The sequence below is a fragment of the Danio rerio genome, chromosome 25, assembly GCF_049306965.1.
Source record: "Danio rerio strain Tuebingen ecotype United States chromosome 25, GRCz12tu, whole genome shotgun sequence".
Taxonomy (NCBI): Eukaryota; Metazoa; Chordata; class Actinopteri; order Cypriniformes; family Danionidae; genus Danio; species Danio rerio.
Genome location: NC_133200.1, coordinates 21,859,041 through 21,875,188, shown reverse-complemented (window position 1 = coordinate 21,875,188; position 16,148 = coordinate 21,859,041). Strand labels below are relative to the sequence as shown.

General features: G+C 34.8%; 1 protein-coding gene across 1 annotated transcript in view; it reads left to right on the top strand.

The window, feature by feature from the left end:
* Positions 1-13,865, top strand: part of csk (C-terminal Src kinase) — a 63,498-nt gene extending 49,633 nt beyond the window's left edge. Inside the window, 8 exon segments of the mRNA NM_001077599.1 lie at positions 5,675-5,768; positions 6,784-6,849; positions 8,963-9,062; positions 9,150-9,240; positions 9,346-9,419; positions 9,720-9,915; positions 9,999-10,085; positions 12,665-13,865. Of these exon segments, the coding sequence (NP_001071067.1) occupies positions 5,675-5,768; positions 6,784-6,849; positions 8,963-9,062; positions 9,150-9,240; positions 9,346-9,419; positions 9,720-9,915; positions 9,999-10,085; positions 12,665-12,847 (891 nt within the window). The 3' untranslated portion in view covers positions 12,848-13,865.
* The last annotated feature ends 2,283 nt before the right edge of the window (positions 13,866-16,148 follow it).

Here is a 16,148-nt window from a genome sequence, read left to right as displayed (position 1 = left end):
ACAAAACTTTCAGGAGTTATATGTAAATAGGCCTAAATAAATGCAAGTCCTTTCAAATGGTTTGTTCATGTCCAACTATTGATACACGCATCTTTATCTAAATGAAAGAGTGATGGAATTAAATAGTTTGGAAAATTCCTGACATATTATATGCTCATAGTCCCAGAAAGCCTTACCGCAGCTCCACTGACAGTGTGTGAGATCTGTGAGGGAAAGATGGATGGAAGCCTGTTACGGATGACACAGGACATAAATGTTTACTGCTAGTATAGTACATAAACGTGCCTCTCTCTATCTTTCCTCTTTCTCGTTCTTTTTCTTGGTCCATGATTTCCAGGATATTGTCTCTAATTTGCATGAGTCAGGGAGGTGGGATGACTGTGTGAGACACTAGACATTGTGTGTTGCTTGTCAAAGCAGCTAAATACAGTAGATCTGCAATGGATGCAACAAAGAGGCCATTGCTCACCACATATGTAGACAGCTGTGCAAGTATGCAAGCACAAGGATCTCTCCTGTCTAGTGTCTCGAATCATTGACGTCCTCCATGCTTCATATACTTCCTCAAGTGCTGTCACACTGCTGATGTACACAGTGGAAGGACATTTTTTGCATGTTTGTCACCTTTTATTGTTTCAGATTATTAAACTAATTTCAATATTAGTCAGAGATAACACAAGTAAACACATTCAGTTTTGAAATAAAGGTTTTTATTACTAAGGGAAAATTAAATGTAAAATAGGCATTTGTGGAAAAAGGTTTAGTAAATAATAACTAAAATCAAGTGTTTTTAAAGGGCCATGACACACCCCACTTTCGGTTTCAACCATTAGCCCTTATGGTAATCTGTAGGATTTAGGCAAACACAGCTGCACGGCAATGTGTCTAAATGTGAACAAACTCCACTGGTAAAGGACCCAGTCTGCCATTCCCCAATTCTTGTACAGCTCTCCCCAAAAAAATGCTTGCTGCACACAAACAGCTTTGCTGTATCGGCCCTGACAGGATTGTGGGGAAAAAATGCAACTAACCCCGTGGATCATGGAAACAAACCCTTACAACCCTTCATAAACGGCTAAATACTGCGTGCTGTGGGTCCGTGGACGAGATCTCACCCAGTCATCAACATAGGGTCAACCCAGAAGATGGAATGAGCTAACAAAAGCTCAAAATTGTTTCAGGTCAGGACTTTGACTAGGCCACTCCAAAGTCTTCATTTTGTTTTGGACTTACTTGTGGGCTTTGGATCATTGTCCTTCAGCAAACACTTTCACAAAGGGTTATTTAGTTTGGGATTTAGTTTTCCCTTAATAATAAAAAATGTATTTCAAAACTGCATGATGTGTTTACGTATAATCTTTGACTAATTTTAATTCAAGATGATCTGAAATTATAAAGTGTGACAAACCTGCAAAAAAAAAAGTCAGTTAAAAAAACAAATGCTTTTTCACACCACTGTAATTCTTGTGCGTATTTCTCTGCTTTTAAACTTGTAAACAATCTGCAATACTTTTGTGAGATTGAAGTGATAAAATACTGATCAATTCATAAAATGCGAATATCGGTTAATTCAATCTCAGTCCAATCAATTGGAGCATGCCTTCATTTTTTAGAAAATTTTTGGCAATTATTTGTTCATTTTTGTTTAGCTTTTTTCATAGTAACACTGGGTTTTTGTAACTGAAAAGGTATATATAGCTATGGGTGCTTTCACATCTGTAGTTCGCTTCATTTGGTCCGGACCAAGGGCAATAAATGATACATTGTTGCATTTTCTGCCGTCTTTGGGTCGTTTTCACACCACACTGCTGGCTTTGGTCCGAACCAGTTGAAACGAACGACAATGCAGTCACCTGACAAAATCCACATCTCTTATTGGCCAGATGTTGTTAAACATACTTCCTAAACTGCTTATTGATTGGTCAGAATTCACATGCGGGAAAATGCCAGTGAACTCCCGCAGGTAAACAAAACCTTTTACTCTGGAGGGACGACTGCGCTGGCAGATTGTATCTCTGCTTTAGACAAACTACATTACGAAAATGAAGCGCGGCCGTGGCTGGAAAACAATGTTTAATGCATCACTCGTCACTTCAGGAGGAGCCGTGAATTAATTTAGCTAAACTGCGACATGCTCATCTTGCGGAAATATTACCAACGATCCATTAGGTAATGTTTTCCCCTCTCTCTGTTGGTAAAGCGCTGTCAACAAATATTTTTCCTCCATAACCCATAATGCACAGCGCATCGGCCTACAGCAGCTGAATTAGTCCAAAACGTGCAGTACTTTTTGCGGTTGGACCTGTTTTAGTACGGATCATATTCTCACCACAAACGAACCGCTCCAGGGTCCGTTACCGAGACCACCTCTTCAAGCAGGTCTCGGTACGCTTATTTGGTCCGCTTTTGGTGCGCACTCGAGTACAATTGCTGCATTCTCACCTGCCCAAACAAACTGTACCAAAAGAGGAAACAAACTCTAGTGCGATTCAATCCAACTAAATAAGGCAGGTGTGAAAGCACCCTATATTTATATTTTAGGAACAGGACCTTTACAAGGAGATCAGCATATTTGAGTTTCTTTACACCATAAAGTTCTGCTTTATAAAACACCGCTGTATTTCATAATATTGAGATTTCCCTTTTCTTAAAATACATTTAAATGATGCATGCTTGTCTTTAAATAACACACCCTCTCAGCAAAAGTAGAAGCTGTTTATTCTTGTTTACAAAGCTGCTGTTAAGATCAGAGTGTTGGAAAGTGGCTTGAGTCCTTCTTTTCATTTAAATTAAAGGAATCTATTATGGCTATTACATGATCACCTTAAAAAGCCTTAAAAAAGTGATACTTATAGCACTTCACAAACATTCAAGGCTGTAACACAAAGCACAGTGAGCACCGCTAATCAAAAGGCAGGCTTAAAATGGGCTGATTTACATAGATGCGAGATGTAAATGGCTGTACTTTGTATAGTTTTACATATCTTTTTATTTTTATTCAGCTGTCTATTGGCTTTATAAGGGCCGCTCAGTGTGATTAACCAGTGATGCGTTCTCGGTTAAGTGTTGATAACGGATGTGCTCTAGTTCTCCTAGATTGGGGTCTGGACAGTTTTAGTGGTCACTTTAGAGGCACTATGGGTTCCTCAAGTCTCTCCTCACCCTTTCTATTACGGAATTCCACACATTCTTCAGTGTAATTTTGGCTACAGTCGCTCTCTCTTTCTCCCACCCTTATATACTCAACTGAACAGTTGTGCTCTTTCCTGAGAAGTGGACAGGGCTACAATAAGTCTTTATGTTCAGAGTGATTACATTGCCACAGAAGATATTCTTCCCACATTCCGCTTGATAAAATTCATTGGAAAACTGCTCGAGATAAATTAAATAAAATCCCCAAATTGATATTTTCAGCTGTCATTTGATTAGTGTTTATCATTGCACATTTATTATTTTTTTTTTCTAAAATAAATGATAAAAGAAATACTTTTACTCTGCAAGAATGAACTAAAATTATTGGTAGTGACTGTAAAGATGTATATGATGTTATAAAAGTATTTTATTCAGGATGATTAATCAAAATCGACATTCAGAACCTGTAATCAATCTAATTTTTGCAGGTCAATTTTTTTCAATTACATTCCCTTCCATGTGTGAAGTCACATGAGCCGCTCTGTTAAAGCTGTTTTATACACCTGCATCAAACGCATGGTTATGTTCCGGCGCAGCCTTTGCGTGGTCGCGAAAAAAAAACTACACATTGCACATTTGCATTACATTGACGATGAATGGAAGCTGTGCCAGATATGCTTTGAGATGGCATATTTTCTATTACAATAAAATTATTTACATTGAAAATTATATTTTCTACTTTTGAAAACGTTGAACATAATTAGTTTTGTTTTCAAAAGTTATTTGTTTTCCCATTTTTTTAAGAATAAAGGGACTGTCGATTTCAGGCAATGTGTGTTTTCATTTTAGTTGTTCAAAGATGTTTAATAAATAATCGTAGATAGTGTGTGTTTCCTTCAATTATTTTTAAATTAAGTAAAAATTGTATTGTAAAAATCTCTCACTTGTGATATGTGAGCATATTTACTGTACAAAACCTGTTAGTGAATCGTGAGGTCAAAAAAATAAAATAATCGTTTATTAATCGTAATCAAGTTGAAATGTTCATTTAATCGAGATTTTGATTTGAGGGCAATTCGCCCTCAAATCAAAAATAATTTATTATTATTTTAATAAATATATCTGTTTAATAAATCTGAATCACAAACACACATTGCCTATATTCACTGAGAAATAGATAAAAATATTAATTTTTAAAAAAATGGGATTTACTCAATTAAGCAGAGCACTGTATATTACAGATGTTTTTTTGTTTGTTTGTTTGTTTTTTGCCGTCAGTTTGACAAGTCAGCCACCCTTTGTTAAATAATTTCAAACCGCAATAAAATACCTCCACATTTTCCATACTTTTCTTTTCTGTTTGCAAAACACTTTTATTTACAATTTTTTTAAAGTCTTAAAATTCTAGATTCACAGACTTTATTTTTGACACATTATTTAAAATATGTATCTAAAAAAATAGTTATTAACTTCCCTTTCTTTTGTTGGTGGGGCAAGTGAAAATTTTGGCAGGGCAAGTAGAAATCTGAACCACTGGCCCGATCAGACCAGTGGACCCTGTATACAATAGATTTGTTTTTATATTTTAGCTGTCAATTTCATATAATAGCATGTTATGACATTAGTTTTATTTTGCTTTTAGGGTAATTTTTATTTTAGTTGAATGTGATATTACTAATAAGAAATGCTTCTTAAGCATTAGATCAGCATATCTTTATAAATGAAAGATTATGTGATGAAATGGAATAATTTCAGCTTTACCATCTCAGGAATGAATCACATAACAAAATTATTAACATCAAATCTGTGCTATTTCTCATGTATGAAAGTAAATGGCTGAAAAAGATGGTGTTACAGTGAGAACCTTTTGTATTTGAAAGTATCAGTGCGTTGCAGAATTACTGAAGTGTTTGTGTGACTGTACTCATGCAAATGTGTTGTTATTTTGAGCGCGCATGTAATATCGGCGCACTCGCACACAGACACACGCACTCCAGTTCCTGGAACAGTTGATAACGAGGAAGTGACAAAGAGGAAACGGGCACAGGTTCCAGATCATTTCAACAGCATAATCGATGCATTACAATCGTCCTACAATATTATCACATCGTCTGACCTCACGCTTCTAGCGTCCAGACATGAAATCAAAAACACGTTTTTCATCACTGAAATGATAAGAATGTCCTCGCCTGTGTGGACTTGTCTATTGTGAGGAGGCGAAACGCAGGATTCGGTGGTTTATATGTAAACAACAGCGACCTCTGCTGGAGACTATCTTATTTATTCATTTTATTCATTCAAACTGCACATTCAAGGTGTGTTTTCCTTCTCTAGTTACATAAAACCTGCATTTATTTGCATATCGAGTTGCATTATTCAGTAAATTGGTCATTTGTTTAAGTTTATTCTAGCATGTTAATACCCTTTCATAAACATTTGATGGTTTTCTTTTAATTTCCATTACTGTCATGCTAGTTTTTTTTTTTTTTTTTGGTAAATGAGCTTACTTTTGGTCGGCTTGTGTGTGTTTGTTTTTCAACAGCACTACACTAAAGATGCAGATGGACTCTGTACGCGACTCATCAAACCTAAAATCATGGAGGGGACTGTGGCAGCCCAGGATGAGTTCTCCAGAAGTAAGACCTCCCTTGAGTGTATTCACACATTTGTTTACATGTTTGTACAGGTTTAACCTTCTGGTGCTCCTTGTTCCAGAAAGGTAATTGTACTGGTTATCATCAAAGAAACTTGACTTCTTAGAGGGATAGTTCATCCAAAGTGAAAAATCTGTCATAATTTATTCGACTTGTTTCAAACCTGCGTTTTAAATGGTGATGTACTGAAAAACGTTGGGGAACTCCACCACGCAACTCGCTGCCTTCTTCCTCTGTAATATCATGACAGTTTGCCACCTATGGTTGCAAATAACTGTACAATGGGGAGCTTGTAAAGTATAAAAAACCTTCCCTACTTACCGCTGTAAGACTGTGATGGTTGGCTTTAGGGTTGGGGAAGGTGTAGATGTTAATAACTTTAATAGTTAGGTTAAGGGTTGAGTAAGGTGTAGACATTATTAACTATGATGGTTGGGTTAGTTAGTTTTGAAATATGGCTCTCTAAAATTTCAAGTTATGCCTCTGAGGTTCTACAATTTACGCCCCTTCATGTTACACCCCTATATATTATATTCAATAGTATATTTTGGTTTCTACTATGGATTTCAATGACATGCTTTATAACATCCCAACATTCTTCAGAATATTTAGCTTTGTGTTCTCAGAAGCAAGACCTCATAAAAATTTGGAACCACTTGAGTGCGAGTAAATGACGGGAATTTTTATCTGAACATTCCATTTAACATTTTAAAAATTAAATATAGTTTATTTAAAAAAAGTTTCATGCTACTAAAGAATATCCACCTCTAAATTGTGCCATTTATTTCTCTATAAATTCAAAATATTATCTATTTTTTGGGTTTATGTTGTAGTTAATGCTGAATATAAAAAATGTAAACCTGTATATTCTTTAAATAGTTTTACTGATCTGATTTTCAATCTTGTTTATTATTAAGTTACATTATTAATACTGAAGAGCAACAGAGGATTTAATTCCTGCATGGCTAAATTAGTACCCAATTTTCTTTCCCCGCAGGTGGCTGGGCTTTGAATAGAAAAGAACTGAAGCTTATCCAGACTATTGGAAAGGGAGAGTTTGGAGGTACGTGTGTTTGCTTTGAGAAAATTATTATTATTTTTTTTTTACTATATACATATACTGTTGTGCATAAATCGGTATACCACCTTTTGAAAATTAATTTTTATTTATTAATTTCTCAGTGAATGTATCCAATAATCTTTGGTTCATTTAAACATAACATTTTTGTTAAACAGTTTTATCCATTAAAATAATAGTTTGGTCACCAAACATTAATCTTTAATAAAAGTCTTTAACAATTGCAAGATGATAATAATACAGTACATTTAAATTCATGCGAGTAATTGCAAAAATAAATTTGCAAACTACAAAATTGCAACTAAATTATATATTTTTTTATGTTTCTCTTGAGTTTTTCCCCCCTGTTTATTAAAGTTGTATTTAATATTTCCCTCCAACTTTTTAATTTGGGTGTACACATTTTTGGACCATGATCTCAAGTTATTTTGTTAAATTAGCTGTAGTTTTGACTTTGGAACTAACTAATCTAATGTATATGCACAAATATATTATTGTAAAGCATCCTGTAGAAAAAATCCATTTAGAAGAGAGATCTGTTAGGGCTGTACTTATATATGCTGAGCACTGTATACAATTTTTAACATAAGAAATGCACTGTACTAAATATTTTTATTTTACATACCATATATACTATTGCTAACCAAAAATGAATCATATCACTAACCCTAATGTTGCTATCTCTCACATTTGATGCATTATTGTCAAATGAATGTCACTTTTTATCACTTATATTCTAAAGAAAATATTGTGTATATTTTGCATATTAATATAAGCGTTCTTTTGTTTTTTGTTTTCATTTTGTATTTTTTTATTGCAGTTTCCAAATTTACATACATATGTATGGTATATACGCACAGGTGTCAATTCCAGTTCCTGGAGGGCTGTAGCTCTACACAGTTTAGTTCCAACCCTGCTTTAACACACTTACCTGTAGGTCTCAAACAAGCCTAAGGAACTTAATTAGTTTGATCAGGTGTGTTCAGTTAGGGTTGAAACTAAACTGTGCAGAGCTCCGGCCCTCCAGAAACTGGAATTGACACCTGTGGTAAATAGGAGTTTCCACATTATATACACAAAACAATCAATCATCGGAATCCAGAAGTTGAAAGAAATTATAAAATACCATAAACATTTTTAATAATTACGGAATGTACTGTACATTAATAGTTACAGAATGTCCTGTACATTAATAATTCAAGGACATCATGAGGACAATCAAAACAATACTCTCATAATTGTTTTGTATGTCGTCAAAAAGAAAACAGTTTAAGTTTTGTTGCTTTTCAATTGCAATTCAATTGTGTACTTTTCTTAACACACATTGAGGCACCCAGTCTACCCCTCTTCCCCCTAAGCTATATACGTATGAAACTGTGAGGATGGTATTTTTAGCATATTAAATGTACATTTTTATTTATTTTTATTTTTTCATTAGGTATTGTTCTTCTCACTATCTTTCTTTTGTTTTCTCTCATTACAAGAAAATTATACACAAAATAAACATAATAAAAATGCACATCTTTCTGATTATACATCCTATGTTAAGTCTGGTCTTAATGGGTGAATACATTCTACTGATTTTCTCCATGTCTCATTAAACTCCTCAGTCTGTAAACAATGATTCATTACCTCTCCATATTGTAGTTTTCATAAATTATGTCAAACCAGTCACTAATTTGAGGCATTTAGAGTTGCAACCATTTTTGGTTTTGGCTTTTTTACAGGCTATCAGCAAAATATTCATCAGTTTTTTTTTTTTTAAATATAATTTTAAATGGCTAACCAAATGTTTAGATTGCTAATAAAATAAATGTTTTAAAGACTATATCACCAAATGTACAAAAATTAGAAATGTTACAATAAGATTTTCAGATTTGACCTAATTAATGATGTTTTCTATAATGTGATAGAAAAAATGCTCTACAAAGCATGCCAAGTGACCACTACTGGAATGATTGGCCTTAAATTTGGCCCAGGATCCAATTATCTTAAAAAAAATTCAATGCATACAGAATATTATAATAATAATATGAACTACACAAGGAGTCATTAATTCATTCAGACTTAATTATTCTCTTTGTTTATTTGTTCTTAGATGTGATGGTTGGAGACTACAGAGGAAAGAAAGTAGCGGTGAAGTGTATCAAACATGATGCCACAGCACAGGCCTTCGTTGCAGAGGCTTCAGTCATGACGTGCGTTCATCTAACTGACCAATTAGAATCCTAGTTATATTTAGAGTCATTGCAAAATATTCATATTCATGCGCTGCACTTTTACAGTCAATTACGGCATAATAACCTGGTGCAGCTGCTGGGGGTGATCGTGGAAGAAAAGGGCAGCCTTTACATCGTCACTGAGTACATGGCCAAGGTCAGCGACTTCCATCTGTTACCATCGAGAATAGCCAGAGGCATGTTTAATAGCCATATAAAAAGTGTAGAGTGTACTTAAGTGTTGTTGGTATGCCTTTTTCAGGGTAGTCTTGTGGACTATCTGCGCTCCAGAGGTCGTACTGTTATCGGTGGAGATCGTTTGATCAATTTCTCAATGTGAGTTTCTTTATTATTATTTTTAAGCCATGACAAAATAGCATAACTTCAGACTTTGAAGCATAATAAAATATAATATATTTTTTTTATAAAATTATAAAAGTTATTATAAAAACTATATTCTATAATAACCATATTTTTTATTAATTAATTAATTTATTAATTTATTTCTTTTTTACTTTATCTATCTATCTATCTATCTATCTATCTATCTATCTATCTATCTATCTATCTATCTATCTATCTATCTATCTATCTATCTATCTATCTATCTATCTATCTATTTACATTTTCTCCTAGGGATGTGTGCAAGGCAATGGAATATCTTGAGGCCAATAACTTTGTGCACCGGGACCTTGCCGCTCGTAATGTTCTTGTGTCAGAGGACAACATAGCTAAAGTCAGTGATTTCGGCCTCACCAAGGAAGCCTCGTCTACTCAAGATACAGCCAAACTCCCTGTTAAGTGGACTTCACCTGAGGCCTTACGAGAGAAGGTGTGCTTTGTAAATGGTTTGTTTTAATGGTGGAATCTAGTTGAAAATATCCTTTTATTAATCTGCACGTCTTTCTGAAACAGAAATTTTCCACTAAGTCGGATGTATGGAGTTATGGGATCTTACTGTGGGAGATCTATTCTTTTGGTCGGGTACCATATCCAAGAATTGTAAGTCCCTTCAAATCCGAAACACATTTTCCTGAATGTTCACTTGTAGCTGATACTGGTGATTGAATAGTTTTACTAATCTCTAAATAGGATGTATTAATTAATAGTTAATTTATAGTTATTATTATTATTATACTTTTATTAAAAATCATAAAATAAATAAAATAGTTTGTATAATAATACGTTTTTTTAAATTAATTTTTCAGTCTTTAAACAAAAGATTATTAAATGTGTCATTTTTAGGGCTTTACGATATTGAAAAATCAGACATTGCGATATTCACTTTTTGTGCAAAAAATATTGTGATATACTGTATCTACAATTTCACCAGAGGACTTGAAAATTGCTATTTGGAAAGAATTTATTCAATTTAATTGGGAATATTTTGTAGGGAAGTTTTTTACGCATAAAAATGTAATAAAATGTGAAATACAAGCATTGATGAATACAAAAGAGCAAAGGCAGAAGTGTGATAAGTGTTTTATGGTTTTCAGGGCATTTGCATCGTATCCAAGAACAGAATTTGAATAATCAAATGTAAAATAACACTGCAAGTCTTTACTGTATAAAAAATTTAAAAAGTATTATTTATTAAAGAAAACTATATGTGCCTGAATACTTTGAAATCTTTCAGCACTTAAAAATGTGCAAATTCTAAAATTTCACTCCATTATGGTTAAACTCTGCAATAACTTCACAATGCTCATGTGTTCTAAACTGTTTCTCCTGGTCAGCTATAATCATAACTTTACGTTGCATATCCTGCAATGTGACTATTGCGGATGTGCACATTGCAGTATCAATGCTGAGACGATATATTGTGCAGCCCTAGTCATAATATATTTAGCTCATAAATTATTCTTGCTATTAACAAACTAATAACTATGATGTTTGCCTCAATAAACTTCTAATTTGCTGTTTGATAGAGTATTTGGATTTAGGTGATAGCTAGAATTCTTGATGTCGAATAAGATCATGCAGAATATGTACTTTACATATAAACAGCCAGTATTTAAACAATAGGCAGGTAATAGTCCACCAGTTGGTACAAGTGTTGGCAATTTTATTATATTCAGAGTTCCGACCCTTCTTGAGTTTCAGACATACAGTATGGGTTCAAGGCCTGTAAAATACTTATAAAATTAATTATTGCTTACATTTATATAGCACTTTTCTGGACACCCAAACGCTTTACACATTTTCGGGGTGGAATCTCCTCATCCACCACCAATGTGCAGCATCCACCTGGCAGAGAGGAAACAGAGTGATGAAACCAATTATGATATGGGGATCTCAGTTTAATGTCTCATCCAAAAGATGGCGATCACCAAGCAGTATAGAATCCCTATCAATATACTGGGGCATTAGGACCCACACAGACCGCAGTTTGAGAGCCCCCTGCTGGCCTCACTAACACCACTACCAACAGCAACCTAGTTTTCCCATGTGGTCTTCCATCCATGTACTGACCAGGTACTCAGTCCTGCTTAGCTTCAGTGGGCGACCATGTGAAAGTTGCAGAGAGCTAGCTGCTTATACACAGGTCCTTAAAAGTGCTTGGATTAAATTTTAATTGAAATTTGTTTATGGATGGTAAATTGTGCTATAAAAAAAAAAAAAAAAAGAGAAATTCTTTAACTAAGAATCTTACATTTAAACCTTGTACAATAACACTGACAAATAATGCACATTTGATCAATATTTCTGAAACCGCATTTGAATATTACCAGCATTGAAATCAACAAATCTGATTAAATTTCTTTGACCATGACTTTTTAAAATGTTTGAAAAGTGTTTGAAAATGACTTGTAAGTATTAAGTGAACTGTTAATGCCCACATGAACTGGAAGCTGCAACCGTTTTTGTTTGTTTGTTTGTTTTTCTCCATATTGTGATGCAGTTCCTAGAGAAACTGAATATTAAATGAGAAAACAGTGGGCGTGGCTTGTTTTTTTCTACTGTGAGCTGATTGGATGTAGTAAAGTAGGCATTTCATTTAGAAAGATGTGGAAAAGTATTTAGGGAGAGTTATTACAACCTAACAGATTCCTCCTCCTCACCATTTCTGTTTGTTTTCATATCTGAGTTGAACCAGCGTGGTTAAATATGTTAGCTACGCCCAGTTGCTAAGATATACGTAATCTGAGAATAAAACAAACAGCAAGTGCATTTTCAGATTTCGATAAAAGATTAGAAGGGCAAACAATTTTTTTTTCTCATAATGACATGCACAGATGAATTGTCCATCCCAAAACAATCAATTGAGCTAACAAAATCATATGGTTAGTTTTGATTTCATAGGGACTTAAAAGTACATTAAGGGCTTTCATGGCACTACATATGCTAAGGCATGAATTACAGAGGTCCTTGAAACTGTTGTTCAGGAAAGCATGGGAACTCTGTTACATTAGTTTTATCTCATTAATTTTTTAGTTATTAACAAATACATCAATTTTTCAAATGTTATGTTTTACTTCAGTATAATTTCAGATTCCTACCAGTAGAGGGCACCGTTGTCTCCTTAAGCACATTTTGTTTTGTTTTATCCTGAGTCATTGTCTCTCTTTCTCTTCTTCCAGCCTCTAAAGGAAGTGGTCCCGCGTGTAGAGAAGGGTTATAAGATGGACTCCCCCGACGGCTGTCCTCCAGTGGTGTACGACATCATGAAGCAGTGCTGGACTCTGGATGCTGTGGTGCGGCCAAGCTTCAGAGACCTTCGAGAGAAACTGCAAGATATCATAACCAATGAGCTCTACCGATAAAAAGACTGAAGAAGAGTACAAACACCTCCATGGGACCATCCTCATTCAATCTGACCAAATCTACTCTTAAAGAGGTGGACTTGACAAACATCACAAGTTACGTTTGCAAGCGCGTTCTTTTCTTCTCGCTCTCTCTTTCTCTCTCTCTACATCTTTTACTTTGCTTGGTTTTCTTAATTTTGGGGAGGCTGGCCTTCTCTATACAACTCACCTCTTTTTGATTCATAAGATCTTCAGCCTCCTCTGACCTCATATGTCTTCATATTCTCCCCCATTATGGATTTTTGATTTGATGATGAAGTACTTCCTGCTAAAAATATGATGATAATAATCAGTATTAGTATAAAAAACACAACAAATATAATGAAAATTATTCACAGGACTTTTTGGCCCTGTTGATTCTGCAAAATCCTAAACCAAAAAGCAATAATTGGCACTTAGAGATCATATCCTCATCCTATTTTCATTTCCAGTAGCCGGTGAAATACATGAGGAAGTCTTTCTTCTATTTCACAGTGCCTTTATGCCAGAAGTCTGTTTTACCTCAGAGCTTGCCTTTTTTTGTTTGTTTTTTTGCATAATTTTTTATACGTTGTTTAAAAGCGCTTGCGTTTCCTGCTTTTTTGCATCTCATCTTTCCACACATGTCAGTCTGAGCCTCCAAACCGGAATGGATGAATATAAACATGGAATATAAACACATTTCAAATGAGATGTGGCTTGGGTGGAAGCCAGAATGCTTTAATTCAGTATAAATAAATAAATAAAATAGTAAGACAAAGAAACTATACTAAAAGCCCACAAGTACAGATTTGTGGAATATTTGTTCTATAAGTCATATGCTGATTATTATTTTTTTTTGGTCGTCGTGAAGGACTTGATTTTACTCGCAGTGCTTTATTTTTTCTTCTTTTTAAACATTTTTTGCTGCCACATTACAAAAGAAATCATTCCACCAGAACAGTTTGATAAAAAGAAAGTTAAACAAAAAATAAAAAGGCTGCCAAAAAGCTTGGAATGTGTGTTTATGTGCCGTTTAAAATGCCACTGTTGTGCTTTCATCCTGTATGTAATATCTCTGTTTGTAAATGTAAAAGGTTTGCAAAATATCAAAGATCAAAGTGCTCGATAAATGGAGTTTATGTCTCCCAAAAAAAACAACAGCAACATCCTGATTCTGAATTTCCTGAAATGAGTCGTCAGTAATTCCATTTTGTCTTTCTTGCACAAATAGCGACCGTTTTGTAGGCAATAGTGTTGGGAAATAGCCACTGTTTTGTAGGCAATAGTGATGGGAAGTTCGGATTATATTGCTAACTCAGACCTTTGAGTCTCGTGCAGCGAGGTGAACAAATCTTTTTTAGAGTCATTTCGTTCGATTTGCCAAAATATTATTAAAATGTTACGAGTTGCTTCCAATGACATCTACAATTACACCAAATAAAATTCACCTTTCGAGTCTTCTGGTTTTTGAGTCATTCGTTCATCATGTGATGGCATGTAAAGAGAGATGTGAGAAATGAACAGATCAAATCTTTTTCATATGATTTGCTTCTGTTTTTCATGGGATGAACGAACGGCTTAAACCAAGGACTCGAGAGATGAACGGATCAAATCTTTTTCTTGCTCTAAATGCATATGATTGGCTTCTGCCTTTCACGTGATGAACAAAAGACTCAGACCAAGGGCTCGAGAGATGAACGGATCACATCTTTTTTCGGCTCTAAATTCATATGATTGGCTTCCATCTTTCACGTGATGAACAAACGACTCAAACCCGATAGAAGACTCAAAAAAAGGTACTAATCTTCTACTCCACCTGCACAAATGTGAGAAAACTCATCGTTCTCGAGTCATACAAAAGATTTTTTCAAAATGAATAAATCATCTAAAAACAACCCATCACCAGTAGACAATGTAATGCCATCATGGTTATTTCTGTCATAACAAAGTTATTGTCACAAGCCCGTAGACCAATCACAGAAGAGTAGGCTCTCGGAAAGGCAGGGCTTGAATGAATCATTTCAGACAGAAAACCCAGGATTCTTGAAAGTACTTGATTTCAAACATACATGAATTCAAGGCCTGGAAAGTACATAAAAACAAACATATGTTCTTGAAAGTGCTTAAATTGGAAATTTATGGTGTTATTTCAGCAATTGTACCTTGCTGGTTTCAAAAATGGAATGAAAAAAATGAAGAAATCCTTCATTTAAAAATCTTGAATTTCAATCTTACATAAGAATGTCAAATGACAAATATTTAATTTTATCAATATTTCAGAAACCACATTTGAATATTCAGTGTAAAAATCCGCTAAATGTAATAAAGTTCTTTGAGCATGACTGTTTAAAACGGTCAACAGTTTTGAAATGACAGCTTGATGTAAATGACATTTTAATGTAAATAAAGTGTGAGTGAAATGTTCAGTTCCGGAAGGACTTTTATGGGGTATATACAGTGGGGGAAAATAAGTATTAAACACGTCACTATTTTTCTCAGAATATTTCTAAAGGTGCCGTAGACTTGAAAATCTTCTAAGATGTTAATAACAACCAAAGAAACACCTGCATGCAAAGAAAACTAAACTAATTACATTACAGTTATGTGTATTAACATGAAATGACACAGTGAAAAAGTATTGAACACATGAAGAAAGGGAGGTGTAGCTTTCACACCGAGAGCATCAAAGTAGCCGGAAGTCTTTCGTTTTCAATGGGAGCTGTGGTTTGGCGGCAAGCAATCAGAATGTAGAAGTCCACTGCTTGAAGCATGAATCCCTTGCTAACTAAAACGACAGCACAAAACTAATTTGATGCTTTAGAACAGGGCTCTTCAATTGGCGGCCCCCGAGGCACTTTGTTCCGGCCCTCCAAACAGTGTGACCAGTACATCAAAAATAAATTTAGTTCAGTCGACAAACAGCTGCTATGGTTATGAAGTGGCAAGTGAAAATGAGCTGCAGTTAAAGGCTGCACAGAGCGCGAGTCATCATAAGCGAGTGGTGCGGGCAGCCGAAAGCATGTTTGTTGAAAAGGCTTTTTGTACAATGCACTGATATCGTTAATAGGGATGCAACAATTAGCCGATTTTAATATTAACTGCGCTTTAATTCGTCACAGTTTATTAATCGTAAAGTCTTCTCTAAGCTGCATTTCTGTTGCAGGGAACGAAACGAAACTGCTGCAAAATGCCAAGTTGCCTGTGCGCTAGTTTTAAGTTTGAAGTACACCGAGGCTAATACCAAAGAGCTTAGAATGACCAAGAGGTGACACGGGTGTAATTTGGGAAACAGCCACTA